Source organism: Caloenas nicobarica, chromosome 1, assembly GCF_036013445.1.
Source record: "Caloenas nicobarica isolate bCalNic1 chromosome 1, bCalNic1.hap1, whole genome shotgun sequence".
NCBI lineage: Eukaryota > Metazoa > Chordata > Aves > Columbiformes > Columbidae > Caloenas > Caloenas nicobarica.
The window spans coordinates 185,036,535-185,051,268 of NC_088245.1; the positions used below are offsets into that span (position 1 = coordinate 185,036,535).

General features: G+C 42.7%; 1 protein-coding gene and 1 long non-coding RNA gene across 3 annotated transcripts; one reads left to right on the forward strand and one right to left on the reverse strand.

Moving 5' to 3' along the window:
* Positions 1-1,843: 1,843 nt before the first annotated feature.
* On the reverse strand, positions 1,844-6,697 carry LOC136003264 (uncharacterized). The gene is made up of 3 exons (XR_010608049.1): positions 6,320-6,697; positions 3,978-4,037; positions 1,844-2,352 (listed from the first exon to the last, which is right to left on the reverse strand). It is a non-coding gene; the product is annotated as an uncharacterized LOC136003264 (long non-coding RNA).
* Positions 6,698-9,806: 3,109 nt separating this feature from the next.
* On the forward strand, positions 9,807-14,474 carry NUDT15 (nudix hydrolase 15). Of its 2 annotated transcripts, XM_065648628.1 has the most exons (3): positions 9,807-10,056; positions 10,175-10,365; positions 11,341-14,474. In XM_065648628.1, the coding sequence occupies exons 1-3, from the start codon at positions 9,905-9,907 to the stop codon at positions 11,484-11,486; spliced, it is 489 nt and encodes a 162-aa protein (XP_065504700.1). In that variant the 5' UTR covers positions 9,807-9,904; the 3' UTR covers positions 11,487-14,474. The 2 variants fall into 2 exon arrangements, 1 of the variants encoding a protein (XP_065504700.1); XR_010607279.1 differs by lacking the exon at positions 10,175-10,365 and having other exon boundaries at positions 9,971-10,056; positions 11,341-11,428.
* The last annotated feature ends 260 nt before the right edge of the window (positions 14,475-14,734 follow it).

The following is a 14,734-nucleotide window of genomic DNA, read 5'->3' on the forward strand; positions in this document are numbered from 1 at the left end:
AGAGGCTCTCTGGTTTAATGGTACTCATTAATCACACATCCTCTACCAATAACAAGGAAAAATGCAGCTATTTCCATACATCGTGGATGTCAAAGCTATATCTAATCTGAAGGAAAGTCATGCAGGAGCTGTGATTCTCGTGCGTTTTGTAACTGCAATTACCCTATAACTGGACAAGCTGCATTTTTTTGTTCTGAAACTGAAAATGCACAATCACAGCTTCTCCTTGGGTGAGTATTGCAAAATATAGAATAACCATGGTTCAGTTATTTTGCTTCTGGTCCTCTGCTGTCTCAGTGCCACCTGTTAGCAGTACAGCAAGCTCAGCTTAGCTCTGCACCTCCTGTGTTCAGACATGCAAGGTAGTCACTGAACCTGTAAGCAGCTGCTAAATTTTGGTAGACTGTCCAAAATATTCCGCCACTGCTGATAAAAGACTTGCCTGTGCCAAAGCAGGGGGGGACAAAACAAAAAAGTACGTAAACTTTGTACTCTTTCTCCACCAAAATACCTGTCCTCTGTACACACAGTGGCTCTCCTGTGGCTTCGTCACAAGACAACACTTGTGTGTCATTTCCACGTACAGACTTCATTCAGGAAATCTCACAACTCTGGGAGACTCTGAAATTACCTCTCCCCTAGAAAGGCTATGCAAGAAAGTTTACAAACACAAGCTGGGCAAAACTCAAAGCCTTAAGAGCCCTAAGCTACTCTGTTCAGAGACCGGTACAGGCTGGACTTCAATTATTTGAATGTGATACTGTCTGATTTCCTTGTCATCTGTGAGAACTGGTTTAACTGGGATGCACTGTAAGAATGCATTAATTTCTGTCTGCTTTCTGCCTGATCACCGGTGTCACTGTCTGGCCCAGACTGTCGGTACAACGTGGTCGAAGGTTAACGCAACTCAAACCTTAAAAACATCGGTTCTTGGAAATGGCTCATTCACCTCTTCTTTGTTTTCTTAGAGAAAGAGGAAAATATTATGATCTTGGCTACAACCAGGCAAATTCCAAATGAGTTCAGTTAAAGTCACTTAGGTTTGCACAGGCTCAGCCTAGTTCAATACCCGACCCATACTCGCTGAGATTGTGCAAGGAAAGGGGAATGCACTGTAGGAATCTGATAGATATGCAGATGTTTTGCTAAATCTCCAGAAAATTCTAGATATAGGTTCCTTCCTATCTGAAGTTTAAATGCTGAGATATCTCAGAATAAGCTTTTTAACATGAGACTGAGGCCCTCTCTAAAACTTTACTTAAAGCTACAAAGGAGGAGGGAAAGGGTACATTGCAAATGAGGTAGAAGGAGCAAAGATGTTTTAACAGACAGACAGCTGTTTCAAGCCAAGTAAAGTATCCCACAAGGCTCAGGCATTAAGAAATAGATATGAATTTGCTTTATTATGGATTTACCACGTCTACCTAGTGGCAATGGCACAATTTTATTTGCATCCCAGACCTTATAAGCTCCACTGGTGACCATTTAAGTCAAAAAACATCAGAGGGTCTTGCCAAGGACATCTCAGTGAGAAAGCCAAAGCCTCTGCCAAGGCCATGAGTTTAGAGTGTAGAAAATTTACGAGGAGGAAAAAACAAAACAAAACAAAAACTAAACAAACAAACAAAAAAACACACAGATATTTAGCAGGAGCTTAGAAGCATCTCAGCACCTGTGGAGAAAACCTCACTGTGTTTTCCAGAACACTTGAATATTGAATACAGACAGGAGCCCGCTTTTTTGGTGTGGCAGGTAAGTTAACTTGTTTAGCTGCCAGACCAGCCAAGGTCAGAGTTAAAAACCTGACCTGAAGTAAAGTGAGAATAATTCTTCAATGGTGTCACATTGCTTTACATAGCACATCTTGCAGCCAGTGAATTCTCTCTGCATTGCCTGTCTGCAGAAGTACCATCAGAGTGGACTCTGGACAAACTGCAGGTTGCTAAGGGAACCCTCAAGAACATCTAATGACACTGAACTATTCACTGCACCCATCTGCAGCATGAGCAGGTTATTCCATCTGTCCTTCCAATGACATTTTCCGTGTCTCTCCTGCAAGGATTCTGACATCTTCACCTGTCCTTGCAACCAGCATTTAATGTCCACAGTCTCAGGTCTGGATGGGTGCAGTTTTCTACAGGGGACAGTATGAACATTAAGCACCAGCCCACCATCTTTCCCAATACAAGAACTGGGAAACACCAGGTAAGGCTGGTAGGCGAAAGGTTCAAAGTAAGCAAAAGGATTTTGCTTGTAAAAGTGATTCTTCACAGAGCTAAGCCATGGGGCACCTTGCCATGAATGCTTCAAATGATGGAAGTTTACAGGGGCTCAAGAGCAGTCTTGGTAAGTCTAAAGAAGAGAAACAAGAAGATAGGGATTAAATACACAGAGGCCACCTCTGCCTTGAGAAATCACTAAGCCATAGGTGGCTGTTGAAGAGTATTCAAAAGCCCTGACGTGATTTCTTGCCTATTATGTGCCAGACATCAACTACAGACAGCCAGATACTGTTCTAGATAGATTTTTGCCCTGAGCTAAAGGACACTTTTATATTCTTCTTTCTCAGTCTGCCCTGGGATTGAATAAGCCCAGAAGTTCCATAAAAGCTGGAACACAATCCATCTTTGCCAGCTTACAAGTTGCTCAAGGTCACTTAAAATGTTAATGGCAGAACTACAAATAAAACAGAATTGTGTCACCACTTACACTCATTCTGATGACTCAGCCTTGTCAGTAAACAGCAAAGAAAAAATTAACAAACAATGAAAACAGTAAAAGTCTCTCGTCACAGCATAGATCTAATTTGTCCTATTGCTCTTGCATACACATTCCGTTATTCTCTGAATCATTGTGAATGCGGTGACCACTTTTGCCTGACAGCATGTCTTGATGACAAAGAGTGCTCTTAATGGAAGCCAATATGAATGATAACTCCATCACTGATATAAAAAAGCGTATTCTGGTATTTTAAAAGTACAGGAGTTCATGATAGTCAGTGAACTTCATAGGAATCAACCTTTTTTGTTGTTGTTCAGCTAGGCCCTTTCCAAAGCACAATATTAAATACAAGGATTTTATGTTCTATGATGAGGTACTATGTAGTGTAGAAAATCCCATAGGTCTCATAAATTCTTATATGAAAAGGTAATAAAAACCATTGTTTGGAGCTTAATGTGAAGCCAGCATTGTGGAGAATGATGCAGACCATAAGTTTATAGTGAAGGTAAGGTCATGGCATTGGCAAAGGTAAAATAGGCTACCTTCTGCAAATTTTCCCTTTTGTTACTTAGGGATCCTTTCTTAAGTAGAGTGTTCATTTCAGTATCTCAGCTAGAGGCGAGCAGTCTTTCTTTTCTTTACTCAGTATTCTCCATAGCTTCATTGTTGATCATTCCATCAAATCACTAATTTCTTTGACAGACAGAAGCACACTGGAGATACTGTGAACCCTTGCCTAGTTTTTATCCACTAATTTCCTAACAAAGAAGTTCTCTAGCAGAACACTATTTGATAGCCATGGAAAAGGAAGAAACCAAGTTCAGAGGCAAAGCCTGGAAAGGAAGTCAGGCCACATGGGACCTGACCAGTGACCCCGCCACGTCAACACATCTTTCTCCTCCACTTCCCAATAAGTTCAGGCAGGCAGATCAAGTTCATTTCTCCTCCTGCAATGAAATTTGGATAAACATTGCAGCACTGAACCATGAAGCTAGTCTTTATCATCATAATGCGCTGACTACATCTTTAGGTCCGAATCCTATCTAAACTTTGGAAATAAGCTCAGAGGTACATAGCTCAGGGTCAACATTCAACTGCTTATTGTTCATGCTAAAGTAAACTGTCTATTTGCAGGTAAGAATCACTGCAAGACATTGTCACAAAGAACCTGTACATGTAATAAAAAATAAAGGCATTATTTCTTAGTGTTGGTGTTTTTTTAAAAAAAAAAGTTGGAGCAAAACCTGTTTTCTTACCTATCTTCTTTCCTTCCTCTTCATTGCTATTAAAAAGCATTTTGTGGACTTCAGGAAATTCTAAATGGAGACATATAAAATAGCAAATCTCTTGTAAACTAAAGGGAAAAAAATATTTGACAAGCAATTAATATTATCAGTATGAAAGCATATTTGCAGTAGTAAAGAACTAATATCAAGGAAATCAAGCAAAATCTCAAATTACAAGAAAGCAAACTAAAGCAAAATAGAGGTAGTGTTAAAATCTATAGATCACAAGAATTGTTTGCCACGTGTATAAGGGGGAAAAAAAAAAGAGTGGATTTAGGGATCGAAAGACATTTGTCTTGGTTGATGCACTTGGATGGTAGTGCATCTTGCTGAACAAATTGCATGATAAGCTATTGAATAGGAAATAACTTCTGTCACCTATTCTGTGATGATTTATGCAAGTAATTATATGAATATATCAAGTATTCGGACATATCTTGTAAGAATCTGAGTTCTCTTATGTGAGAGCAAAGAGCAAAGTCTGTTTTACTGCTGTAGAACCAGACTACTGGAGAATCTTGTTTTAGTTAAAATCTCCAAAGCACTTACTGCACAATATCCTAGTAGAAGGTACAGCTACCAACTTCATGCAGGACTCTGCTGATAAGCATGGCAGCATTCATTCCAATTGAATCGGGACAATTTAGTGATTGAATCTAAATGGAAAAGGCAACCCCCAAAAAATTGCATTTGGTTTCTTTCCTTGCTTTGTCTAAAGCAGCTACTCTTTACATTTACTGCCATATACAAAAATACAACAAATTAACTGTGTAGGCAAAATTGGCACTGGCACTTTCAAGCGTAAAGCTTTGTAGCCTTATTAGCATGATGTGTATCTTTAGTACAACTTCATATATTTTTAAGATAGCAAGCTTGAGGAGAAAAAAGGAAAAATATTAATCATGGAATTATACCATCCCTATAGGAGGAAGCTGTAGATTATCAATCTCTCCTAATTACTGCCTTTCCTGTTGTTAAAGGTGGCATAGCTGGAGTGATGCTCTATCTATATTTACCTGGTCAGTGCAGAACCACAGCTGCGTAAAGCAGGCTGGCCATCCTCATGGAAAAAAACTCTGGCACATGACGAAACGGAAGCTGAGTATCAATAAAACAGCTCAGCAGACAAAGGAAACAAGAGCTCCTGTCTTAGAGGCAAGCATGCAGCATCCTACCATGGCAAAAAGGCCAGGATTTTCACCCAGAAACACAGAGACTAGATGCTCTCTTGCCATCAGCACATCTCAAAGGCAGCAGATGACAGCTCATCAGATCAGTGAATCATTTTGGCTGGAAAAGACCTTTAAGAACATCCAGTCCAACCATTAACCTAATGCTGTCAAGTCCACCCCTAAACCATGTCCCTAAGAACCTCATCTACACGTCTTTTAAACACCTCCAGGGATGGTGACTCAGTCACTTCCCTGGGCAGCCTGTTCCAGTGCCTGACAACCCTTTCCATTAAGAATTTTTTTCTAATATCCAATCTGAACCTCCCCAGGTGCAACTTGAGGCTGTTTCCTCTTGTCCTGTCATGCCTCAACTTTATTGCCTATGTGAGCAGTTTTTGACTGAACACTCACTTCTGGTGACTTAACTGACTTGCTGATAAGGGCAGATAGCAGATAACTCTGATTTCTCAGCTGTGAAGCAGAACTACCTCCCAGTTCTAACTGACAGCATCTCAAGGAAAAGTGGGTGAATTCAAGCTGAAGGGACAGGAACATGCCATGTGAGGTGAAATATTCAGGTGGTAAGACCAAGACTTCAAAAAGCTCTGTGCACAAATGGCATGAGGATTTACTGACACTAACTTGAATAGATTTTCATCCTTTGACCATTGAGTGTGTTTTTCCTTATTTTTTTTCCCCCCCCCACAAATCCAAATCATACTTCCCCAATGTATCTGTTAGAAGTAACTGTACTGGCTTTCATGACATTTCCCCAGAAAACTGATGCATAAAGATGGCTTAGTAAACCTACAAAACCTAAACCAAATGAATTAAACTAAGCAACTTCAACTATACCTGACATCTTCACAAGAAATAAAATCATCCACACATGTTCACATTTCGGTAGCTCTGTACATCCCAGGAGATCCCGAAAGACTTAACAGATTCAGGCTTCTGTGATCTTACAGGCTTTGGCTTGAAGGACATGAATTCAGCTACTCGTGTCAGAGTTAGGAGCTACTTGTTCCCATGAAATTAAACAGCAAAGCCATTATTTAAATAAAAAGGTGCAGACCTTTTAATGGATTTCTGTATTTTTTGCAAATACTGAGTACATGAGCTTGTTGGAATAGCTCTTACCTGCTGCCAGAATAGAATCATAGAAGCGTTTAGGTTAGAAGGGGTCTCTGAAGGCCACCTCCTGCTCCCCTCAGGCCACCCCTTGCTCAAAGCAGGCTCAGCTTCCACCTGGTCACGCGGTGCCGTGTCCAGTCGGGTCTTCAGCCTCCCCACGGATGGAGGTTCCACAGCCTCCCTGAGCAACCTGCTCTGGAGTTCTGCCGCTCTCACCCCAACACTCAGCACTAGCAGAGACAACTCAGGCTCCAGGAGACTCCCTTCTGCTCCCAAATGAAAGGAGTTCTGGCATGGCCTTTTTGAGTGAGGCTCAGCTCTCTGCACAATAATATACAACAGTAGAAAAGCACTTTCCATCCAACTAGAGCTGCAGCAGAATCTTACTGATCTATTAAAAAAAAAAAAAAAAAAAAGAGTATTGCAGTACTTTATTATGTATATGTGATCACAGCTTATTTACATTTCAACGTACCATAAAAGCAACATACCATACATTTCCTAGTTTCTGGTATTGATTTCTATCAAGCTGTAACATTACCACAAGGAATGAATTACGGTAAGAGACTTGGTGATTTAGTGGAAGCATGAGGTGTCACATAAATCTTTTGGCTAAAATACAAATGAGGAAACAGTTGACAATGTTCAATTTTAAATTTTCAGTATTAGGGTCTAGGATAACAACCATCTGCTTGAATTTGAGGGAATACCTATACAACTTCCAAGCTCACGTTTCAGTCAGCCTGCTGGCAGGACTTTGATGCCACATGCTGTTGCCACATTCCACCCGGCTTCTGAATGCCAGCTTTGCAATGGAAAATATTTTAACATAATCCTTACATCTTCCAGCGCACACTTCTGCCAAGCGAATGTGAATATGTAGTAAATTCCACAGGCCGGGAACCGCATGCATGAGATTCTGAGAACGACGGATGTTTTCTGGTTGTGTAGCTGCCTTTCAAGCAGCTTTGTACACTGTGTGCTTTTCTGACCTAGTTTATCTATGCATGTTCTTAAGGAACATCTGCATAGTCATTTTAATCTGACATAAATCTGGCCTGTCACTAACATGGTTAGTCCCATCATTCTTGTTCCCAGCTGCTCATACTCGTTGTCTCCCTTGAGCCAATTCACTCCGGTACCTAAGCTGTAAATCATCTCAGGGAACCCATCCTGCTGAAAAATATAATCTTTTTCACAGTTTGCTGAGTTAGGTTTGGCTTCATACTGTTTAATCTGATCTAACTCTATCCCATCCCCTCCCTGTGCTGTCCATAGCATGCTAGAAAACAAATTCCTTTAAAAAAAAAATACTTTTTTCTGAAGCCAGATCGGTTGACTCATCCAGTTCACTGCACAGCCACTTCAACAGCAGCATAAGCGTGAGGAACAAGTGCTTGGGCCTGAAAAGTCAGCACCTCTCTTTCAACAGCAGTCTGGACGTATGCTGCTTTAAACACACTTTCAGCTGTTTATCTCACAGAAGGACTTTGTCAGATTAAATATGAATAAATACAAGAGTACATGACTCATAACCTTGCAAACTTTTCAACCACAGTAGAAGATGCATTTTTGCCTTCTCATTCTTTGCTTGTTCTCATCCCTTTTCTTCAGTGGATGTCTGTTCACCATCGCACTCAGAAATACTGGGCTATATTTACTTCATGATCGGTGCAAAACCTCTGAGTGCATGCCCACATCCTAAATAAATCCTGAAGAGAAACTGCTTAGAACAGATTCAGCCAACAAAACGTGTTTTATTTTCACACAGTATTCTCTGTGCTAATAACCACAAACATAAGATCAAGAAATGGAAACAAATACAAACATCTGCAAACAAGCAGATTTCAAAACATTATCAAAAAAGCTATTTGAAGTCCAGTAAAGGAATAATACTTCATGTCCTTGTTGTGATCAACAGGCTGGTGAGAGAAAATGAAAATCTTAACCTACTAACAAATATTGCAGTTGTTTATAAGAAATATTAAGGTTTCTGTGTTCTACATAATTATCTTTATGTAGTCAATAATTGTAAGAAATAGTATCCTCCTACCAGTCTAACAAGCATAAGGACTGTATGAGTATTTTTTGTATTGAAAAACGTATAAATAGAATCACAGTGGGCCACCCTGAAACTTGTTTGTAAATGCTATTTGGTATAAGGTATAGGAAAAAAGTGACACAAAAATTAGAATGTTTTCATTGTTCAGGTAAACAGCCTTGTGGCGTTTTGATATATTGGACCAGAATGAGCTTAGTCTTTTGATAACATTTTTGTAAGATCTTTGTAATCTTCATTTGTAAATACAGAAAAGACATAACTGACTGATGTATAATCGGGAGATCGGATATAAATGAAGGACCTTGGTTTACAAAAAGTCAGTTATCTCGGCAATTTGCCCGAGATTATTATTTTTTTTTTATTTACTAATGTCAGTAATAGAGGGTGTGGGCTGACATAGCGAAAAAAACCAGCCAACTACTGCCAAAGGGCAGCCTTGTTTCTAGCGTGCCCAGCCAAAGACTCCTGACATTTCCTTCATGCCACTGGGACTCATCTAATGCTGTATTGAGCCAGTTCGGGCAATTAGACGCCACAAAACTGATCTCACAAAAGGCCAATTAAACCTATTTGGCCCTATCACCTTCATAAGTAAATAAAAATACAAGTATTTCAAAACCTTACCATAAAGGTATTTTAAAGTCCTGCAAAGGAATACTTCTTCATATCCCTGTTGTTATCAATAGGCTGATAAATATGACACTTGTTTATATGGAACATTAAAGTTTTAATTTTATATTCCACATAGTTATCTATTCTACATGATTATTATTAAAAACTGTGAGAATCAAGGTAACCATTTGCTAGCAGAAATTCTGTTTTCTTCCTTATCAATCAGGAACCGTTATTCTGCCTCAGATCTGTGCTTCGCCAAGGTTGTGGTTTATTTTTTTATTATTTCTTAGTGATGCTTCAGAATCACACCCATCTCCCAGTGGCCACCGTGGGCTAACAAGAGGGACCACCTTTTAAGTTCCAAAGAAATCTGCACCCTGACCTCCAAGAAACCGAGTTCAATCCACTTTGGTTTTATACATCCCTCATTTGCACAAATGCTTTTTCAATTCTCAGTAACCCCACTAACCCATTTGCATTCAGAGGCCAAAAAAAAAAAAACGAACAGAAATACGAAACGCCAAGCCATTTTGCTGTGCAGGCAGCATTGCTCCCTCTGACGAGGCTGCCTGGGAAGCGCATCGCTCTCCTCACCAGCGGCAGCTGCTGCTCTCGTTCTGCTGGCAGGCCCGTCACACACCGGGTGCTGCTTCCCTCAACGCTCCGCCTGCGACCGTTCATTCGGGGGAGCCGGGTCCCGCTGGTCCCCGCAGCGGCTCCGCGCGGGGCCGGGCCGGGGAGCCCCCCGGCCGGGCCCCGCCCCCAGGCCCGCCCACCGCTGCGCGCATGCGCACCTGGCCCACACCAACCTGTACCTCCTCCACCCCGCCTCCCAAATTCAGGTCGCGGCCCCATTGAAGGAGTCGCCCCTGGGCCTAAGGGAAGCGGGGCCTCCCCCAGCGCTCACGGCTACCATGAGTGAGGCGGCGCAGACCCCGCGGCCCGGGATCGGTGTGGGGGTGGTGGTGACCAGCCCCTCACACCCCAACTGCGTCCTCCTGGGCAAGAGGAAAGGCCCGGTGGGAGCCGGCACCTACCAGCTCCCCGGAGGCCACCTGGAGTTCGGGTAGGAGCCCCGAGCCCCCACTCCTCGCGGCCCCTGGGGCGCGGAGAGCCGGCTGCCAGCCCCGGGCCGGGGCTCGCCTCCCCTCCCCTGAGGCAGCCGTGCCTTCTCCCGCCCGCAGGGAGAGCCTGGCCCAGTGCGCCGCGCGGGAGACGCTGGAGGAGGCGGCGCTGCGCCTGCGCAACGTGCGCTTCGCCTCCGCCGTCAACTCCGTGTGCGCCGCCGCGCGCTACCACTACGTCACCGTCCTCATGAAGGGCGAGGCGGAGCCGGGGGCGGAGCCGCGCAACCGCGAGCCCGACAAGAACGAGGGTGAGGCGGGGGGAGTGTCGTGTCGTGGTCATCCTGTGCCGGATTTTGCACCTGGGACACGGCAGCCCTGGCTGTACGTGCAGACTAGGGGACAAGATGCTGGAAAGCAGCTCTGCAGAGAGGGATCTGGGGGTTCCGGTTGACAGCAAGTTGAACATGAGCCAACAGTGTCCCTGGCAGCCAAGAGGCCAAGCATGTCCTGGGTGCATCCAGCCCAGCATGGCCAGCCGGGCAGGGAGGGGATTGTCCCGCTCTGCTCTGCACTGGTGCGGCCTCACCTGGAGCTCTGGGTGCAGGTCTGGGCAACACAGGATAAAAAGGATATAAAGCTACTGGAGGGTGTCCAGAAGAGGGCTGCGAAGTTGGTGAAGGGTTTGGAGGGCAGCAGTATGAGGAGCAGTTAAAGTGACTGGGTTTGTTCAGCCCTCAGGGACACTGAGGGGAGGCCTCATGGCAGCTGCAGCTTCCTCACAAGGGGAGGAGGAGGGGCAGGCGTTGAGCTCTTCTCTTTAGTGACCAATGACAGAACCCGAGGGAATGGCAGGAAGATGTGCCAGGGAGGTTCAGGCTGGACATTAGGAAAAGGTTCTTTACCCAGAGGGTGGTGGACACTGGAACAGGCTCCCCAGGGAGGTGTCACGGCCCCAAGCCTGACAGTGTGCAAGAAGAGACTGGACAACACCCTCAGACACATGGTGTGAACTGCGGGGTTGTCATATGCAGGGACAGGAGTTGGAATCCATGATGCTTCTGGGTCCCTTCCAACTCAGGACATTCTATGATCCTGCAGCTCTGAGAAAACACTTCCAGTCGGGTCAAGACTTAAGCGGAAAGAGGGTAAATAAATTTAAAATAACTGCTTGTGCAGCAGGGAACGTCATTAGTAATTTCTGCAGAAGAGGCAGAATTGTTACGTGATGAATTTTGCGCTCTGTGTTGGTTATTTGGTTTTTTTGGTTTTTTCCCCCCCTACAGGTTGGGAATGGGTGAAGTGGAATGAGTTTCCTCCAGCGGATCAGCTGTTCTGGGCCCTGCGCTGTTTGAGAGAGCAAGGTTACGATCCTTTCACGGAAGAGCTCAATCACCTAAAGGGGTACACAGGAAGTCACCAGCTGGACTGAAAACTAAATGTACGTTATGTGACAAACCAAAGGACAGACCTGCTTTTTTGGTGTTAAAAAGGATGTATCAGGCTCACTCTGCTCATGCGAAAGTATTACCCTTACTAAAGCCAAGAAGATGCCAAATGTTTCAGTACTTTTGTCATATTTCATGTGAAAGTTGTCTCCCAATCCAGAGTTATTTCTAGCTCTATTGGTTAACAACTGCTTTTTTTCTTTTATAGAAAACTCAGAGTGTTTTATCTGCTTAATTTTTATATAGATGAATAGCCCTTGGGAAATCAGAATTTGAGAAGGTTACTCACTTGGAAACAGTTGCAGCATCAGGCTCAGGGGAAACTGATTTGTTTAAACCACTGTCCTGCTTTCTATGTAAAACTATTTTGTATATCAGGCTGCTTTCCTGTAATTATAAATCTTGGGAGGATTTTTAAACTTAACTGAAGCTATGAGACAAGGATAAGATACTGTCGTGAACAAAAGTCACATTTTCTGGACAATACCTCGTTCTCCTGCAGACAGCAGTGCATTATAAACATGAAACGGTTTTGGTGGCTTGTTGCAGGGAATGACAGATGGGTGTAATTCTGTATGGCTACTGGGAATTGATAGAATTGTTAATTTTCAGTAATGACTAAGTCATTTAATTGGTACTGAATGAAACCACAGTACACAAAGAGATAGACATATATATATAAAAATCACTAAATAGCTCATTTTTTTTAGTCTTCAGGGTTCTTTGAAACCACAGGTTTTGTCTGTTTCCTTTAGATACACCTATTGTGCAAAATCACAGAATCACAGAATGTCAGGTATTGGAAGGGACCTCAAAGATCATCTAGTCCAATCCCCCTGCTGGAGCAGGAACACCTGGATGAGGTTACACAGGAAGGTGTCCAGGCGGGTTTTGAATGTCTCCAGGGAAGGAGACTCCACAACCTCCCTGGGCAGCCTGTTCCAGTGCTCTGGCACCCTCACTGAGAAGAAGTTTCTTCTGAAATTTAAATGGAACCTCCTGTGTTCCAGTTTGTACCCATTGACCCTTGTCCTATCATTGGTTGTCACCGAGAAGAGCCTGGCTCCATCCTCGTGACACTCACCCTTTATATATTTACAAACATTAATGAGGTCACCCCTCAGTCTCCTCTTCTCCAAGCTAAAGAGACCCAGCTCCCTCAGCCTTTCCTCATAAGGGAGATGCTCCACTCCCTTCAGCATCTTCGTTGCCCTGCGCTGGACTCTCCCAAGCAGCTCCCTGTCCTTCTTGAACTGATGGGCCCAGAACTGGACACAATATTCCAGATGTGGTCTCACCAGGGCAGAGTAGAGGGGAAGGAGAACCTCTCTCAACCTACTAACCACCCCCCTTCTAATACACCCCAGGATGCCATTGGCCTTCTTGGCCACAAGGGCCCAGTGCTGGCTCATGGTCATCCTGCTGTCCACCAGGACCCACAGGTCCCTTTCCCCTACACTGCTCTCTAATAGGTCATTCCCAAACTTATAATGGAACCTGGGCTTGTTCCTGCCCAGATGCAAGACTCTATACTTGCCCTTGTTATATCTCATTAAATTTTTCCTGCCCAACTCTCCATCCTGTCCAGGTCTCTGGATGGCAGCACAGCCTTCTGGTGTGTCAGCCACTCCTCCCAGCTTGGTGTCATCAGCAAACTTGCTGACAGTGCACTCTAGTCCCTCATCCAAGTCATTGATGAATATATCAAATAATACTGGTCCCAGTACCAACCCTTGAGGGACTCCATAGATACAGGCGTGAGATACCTTTAATTTCTTTTAAATAAAACGTAAGCACAATATTGAAATATTAAAATTGTCTGAAATTATGAATTGAGTTGTTAGTTCTTAAAAGAAATTATCTTAAAGAGTTTAAAGCTCTTCCTTACTTTACACATAAGTTTTCTTAAATTTAGATGGCTCTTTTTACTGAGAAGCAGAGTGATACAAGGTATAAGGATCCTACTGACAATTACAAGCCTCCTGCTTAGAATTTGAAGTATTAACTATGTGCAGCTTCCCTTAGGACAGATTTTTTTTGTCTGAAGTGAAGATGATAACATTATAAAGCAGTTTTGAAATGGGAAATATCACTGAAAATTCCTTTAATACTGTATCTTTGTAGAAAGCTTATTTTTTCTGTTCAAAAGTGGAGATTTTCTTCCTGAAAGCAACTTTATGTACACTGAAAATTGCTCCATTCAGCTGTCAATGGGCTGTAGGATCATTTGACAGATGTCCTGCCCATCTGTCCCAAAGAATAATGGGGAAAAAAATTAAAATGATTTAGTGCAATTTTAAACTTTAGAAGGCATCTAGCTCCTGATAGGAAAATAGGGGTCACTGTTAAATGTTTTGTCATGAAAAAATATTTTACCATTAATGGTTATGTTCACTCTGTTGTAAATATACAAGTTGCTACTGAAATGAGGACACAAACAGTATGTCCATATGTCAGGGTTTCTGTATCCTTTCTAAGTGGGCTGGTTAAATGACTACAGTGCATTACTGCAGTCAGCTGTCACTAATCTCTAACTTGAATAACTTGCTTTTTATGTATTGTGCATTCGCTCTTTTTTTTCCGCCCAGGAAAATACGGTTCTTAGTAGTTTTTAGCTGCCAAGACTTAGTCCTTTCAACTAAATGTTATATTAACTTTGATTTTGGTACTTTTGCTAAACAGAAAAATCTATTATGTACCACTGAATAACAGAACACTCAGTTAAAACTTTGTGCTTTGCTAAATTGCTTGTAGCCGACAGAATTCATCCAGAATAGCATTAGTTATCTAGCATTGAAAAAAAATACTCCTAAACAGTACATAGTTTTGAGCACTGGTGTAAAGAAACTGATTAGGATGCATCTTATACCCAGAGTCTGATTTTATGCTAAGTGAACAGTTGGTAGAGCTGTCTTCTTACCGTTTCTTAGATGTAACACATTGGTCCCATTTAATCCTTTAATAGACTAGCAAACAACCCAGAAAAAGAAGTGGTCATTGCTTCTGTTCACTCTTATTTATGTCTGGAAACAATCGCCTACCTCCACAATATTTCAGTTAATGAATCATATGATATAGCCATGTAAGAGGTAGACTGTACATTACACTTTCAATGAGTTAATTATCTCTATTTTTAGTTCCAAGAAAAGAATGTCCTTATAAATGAGAAGACAAAAGAGAATAGTGAGCTGTGGCTATGTCAGAAGATGTGCTACGAGAGGGGCATTGAAGC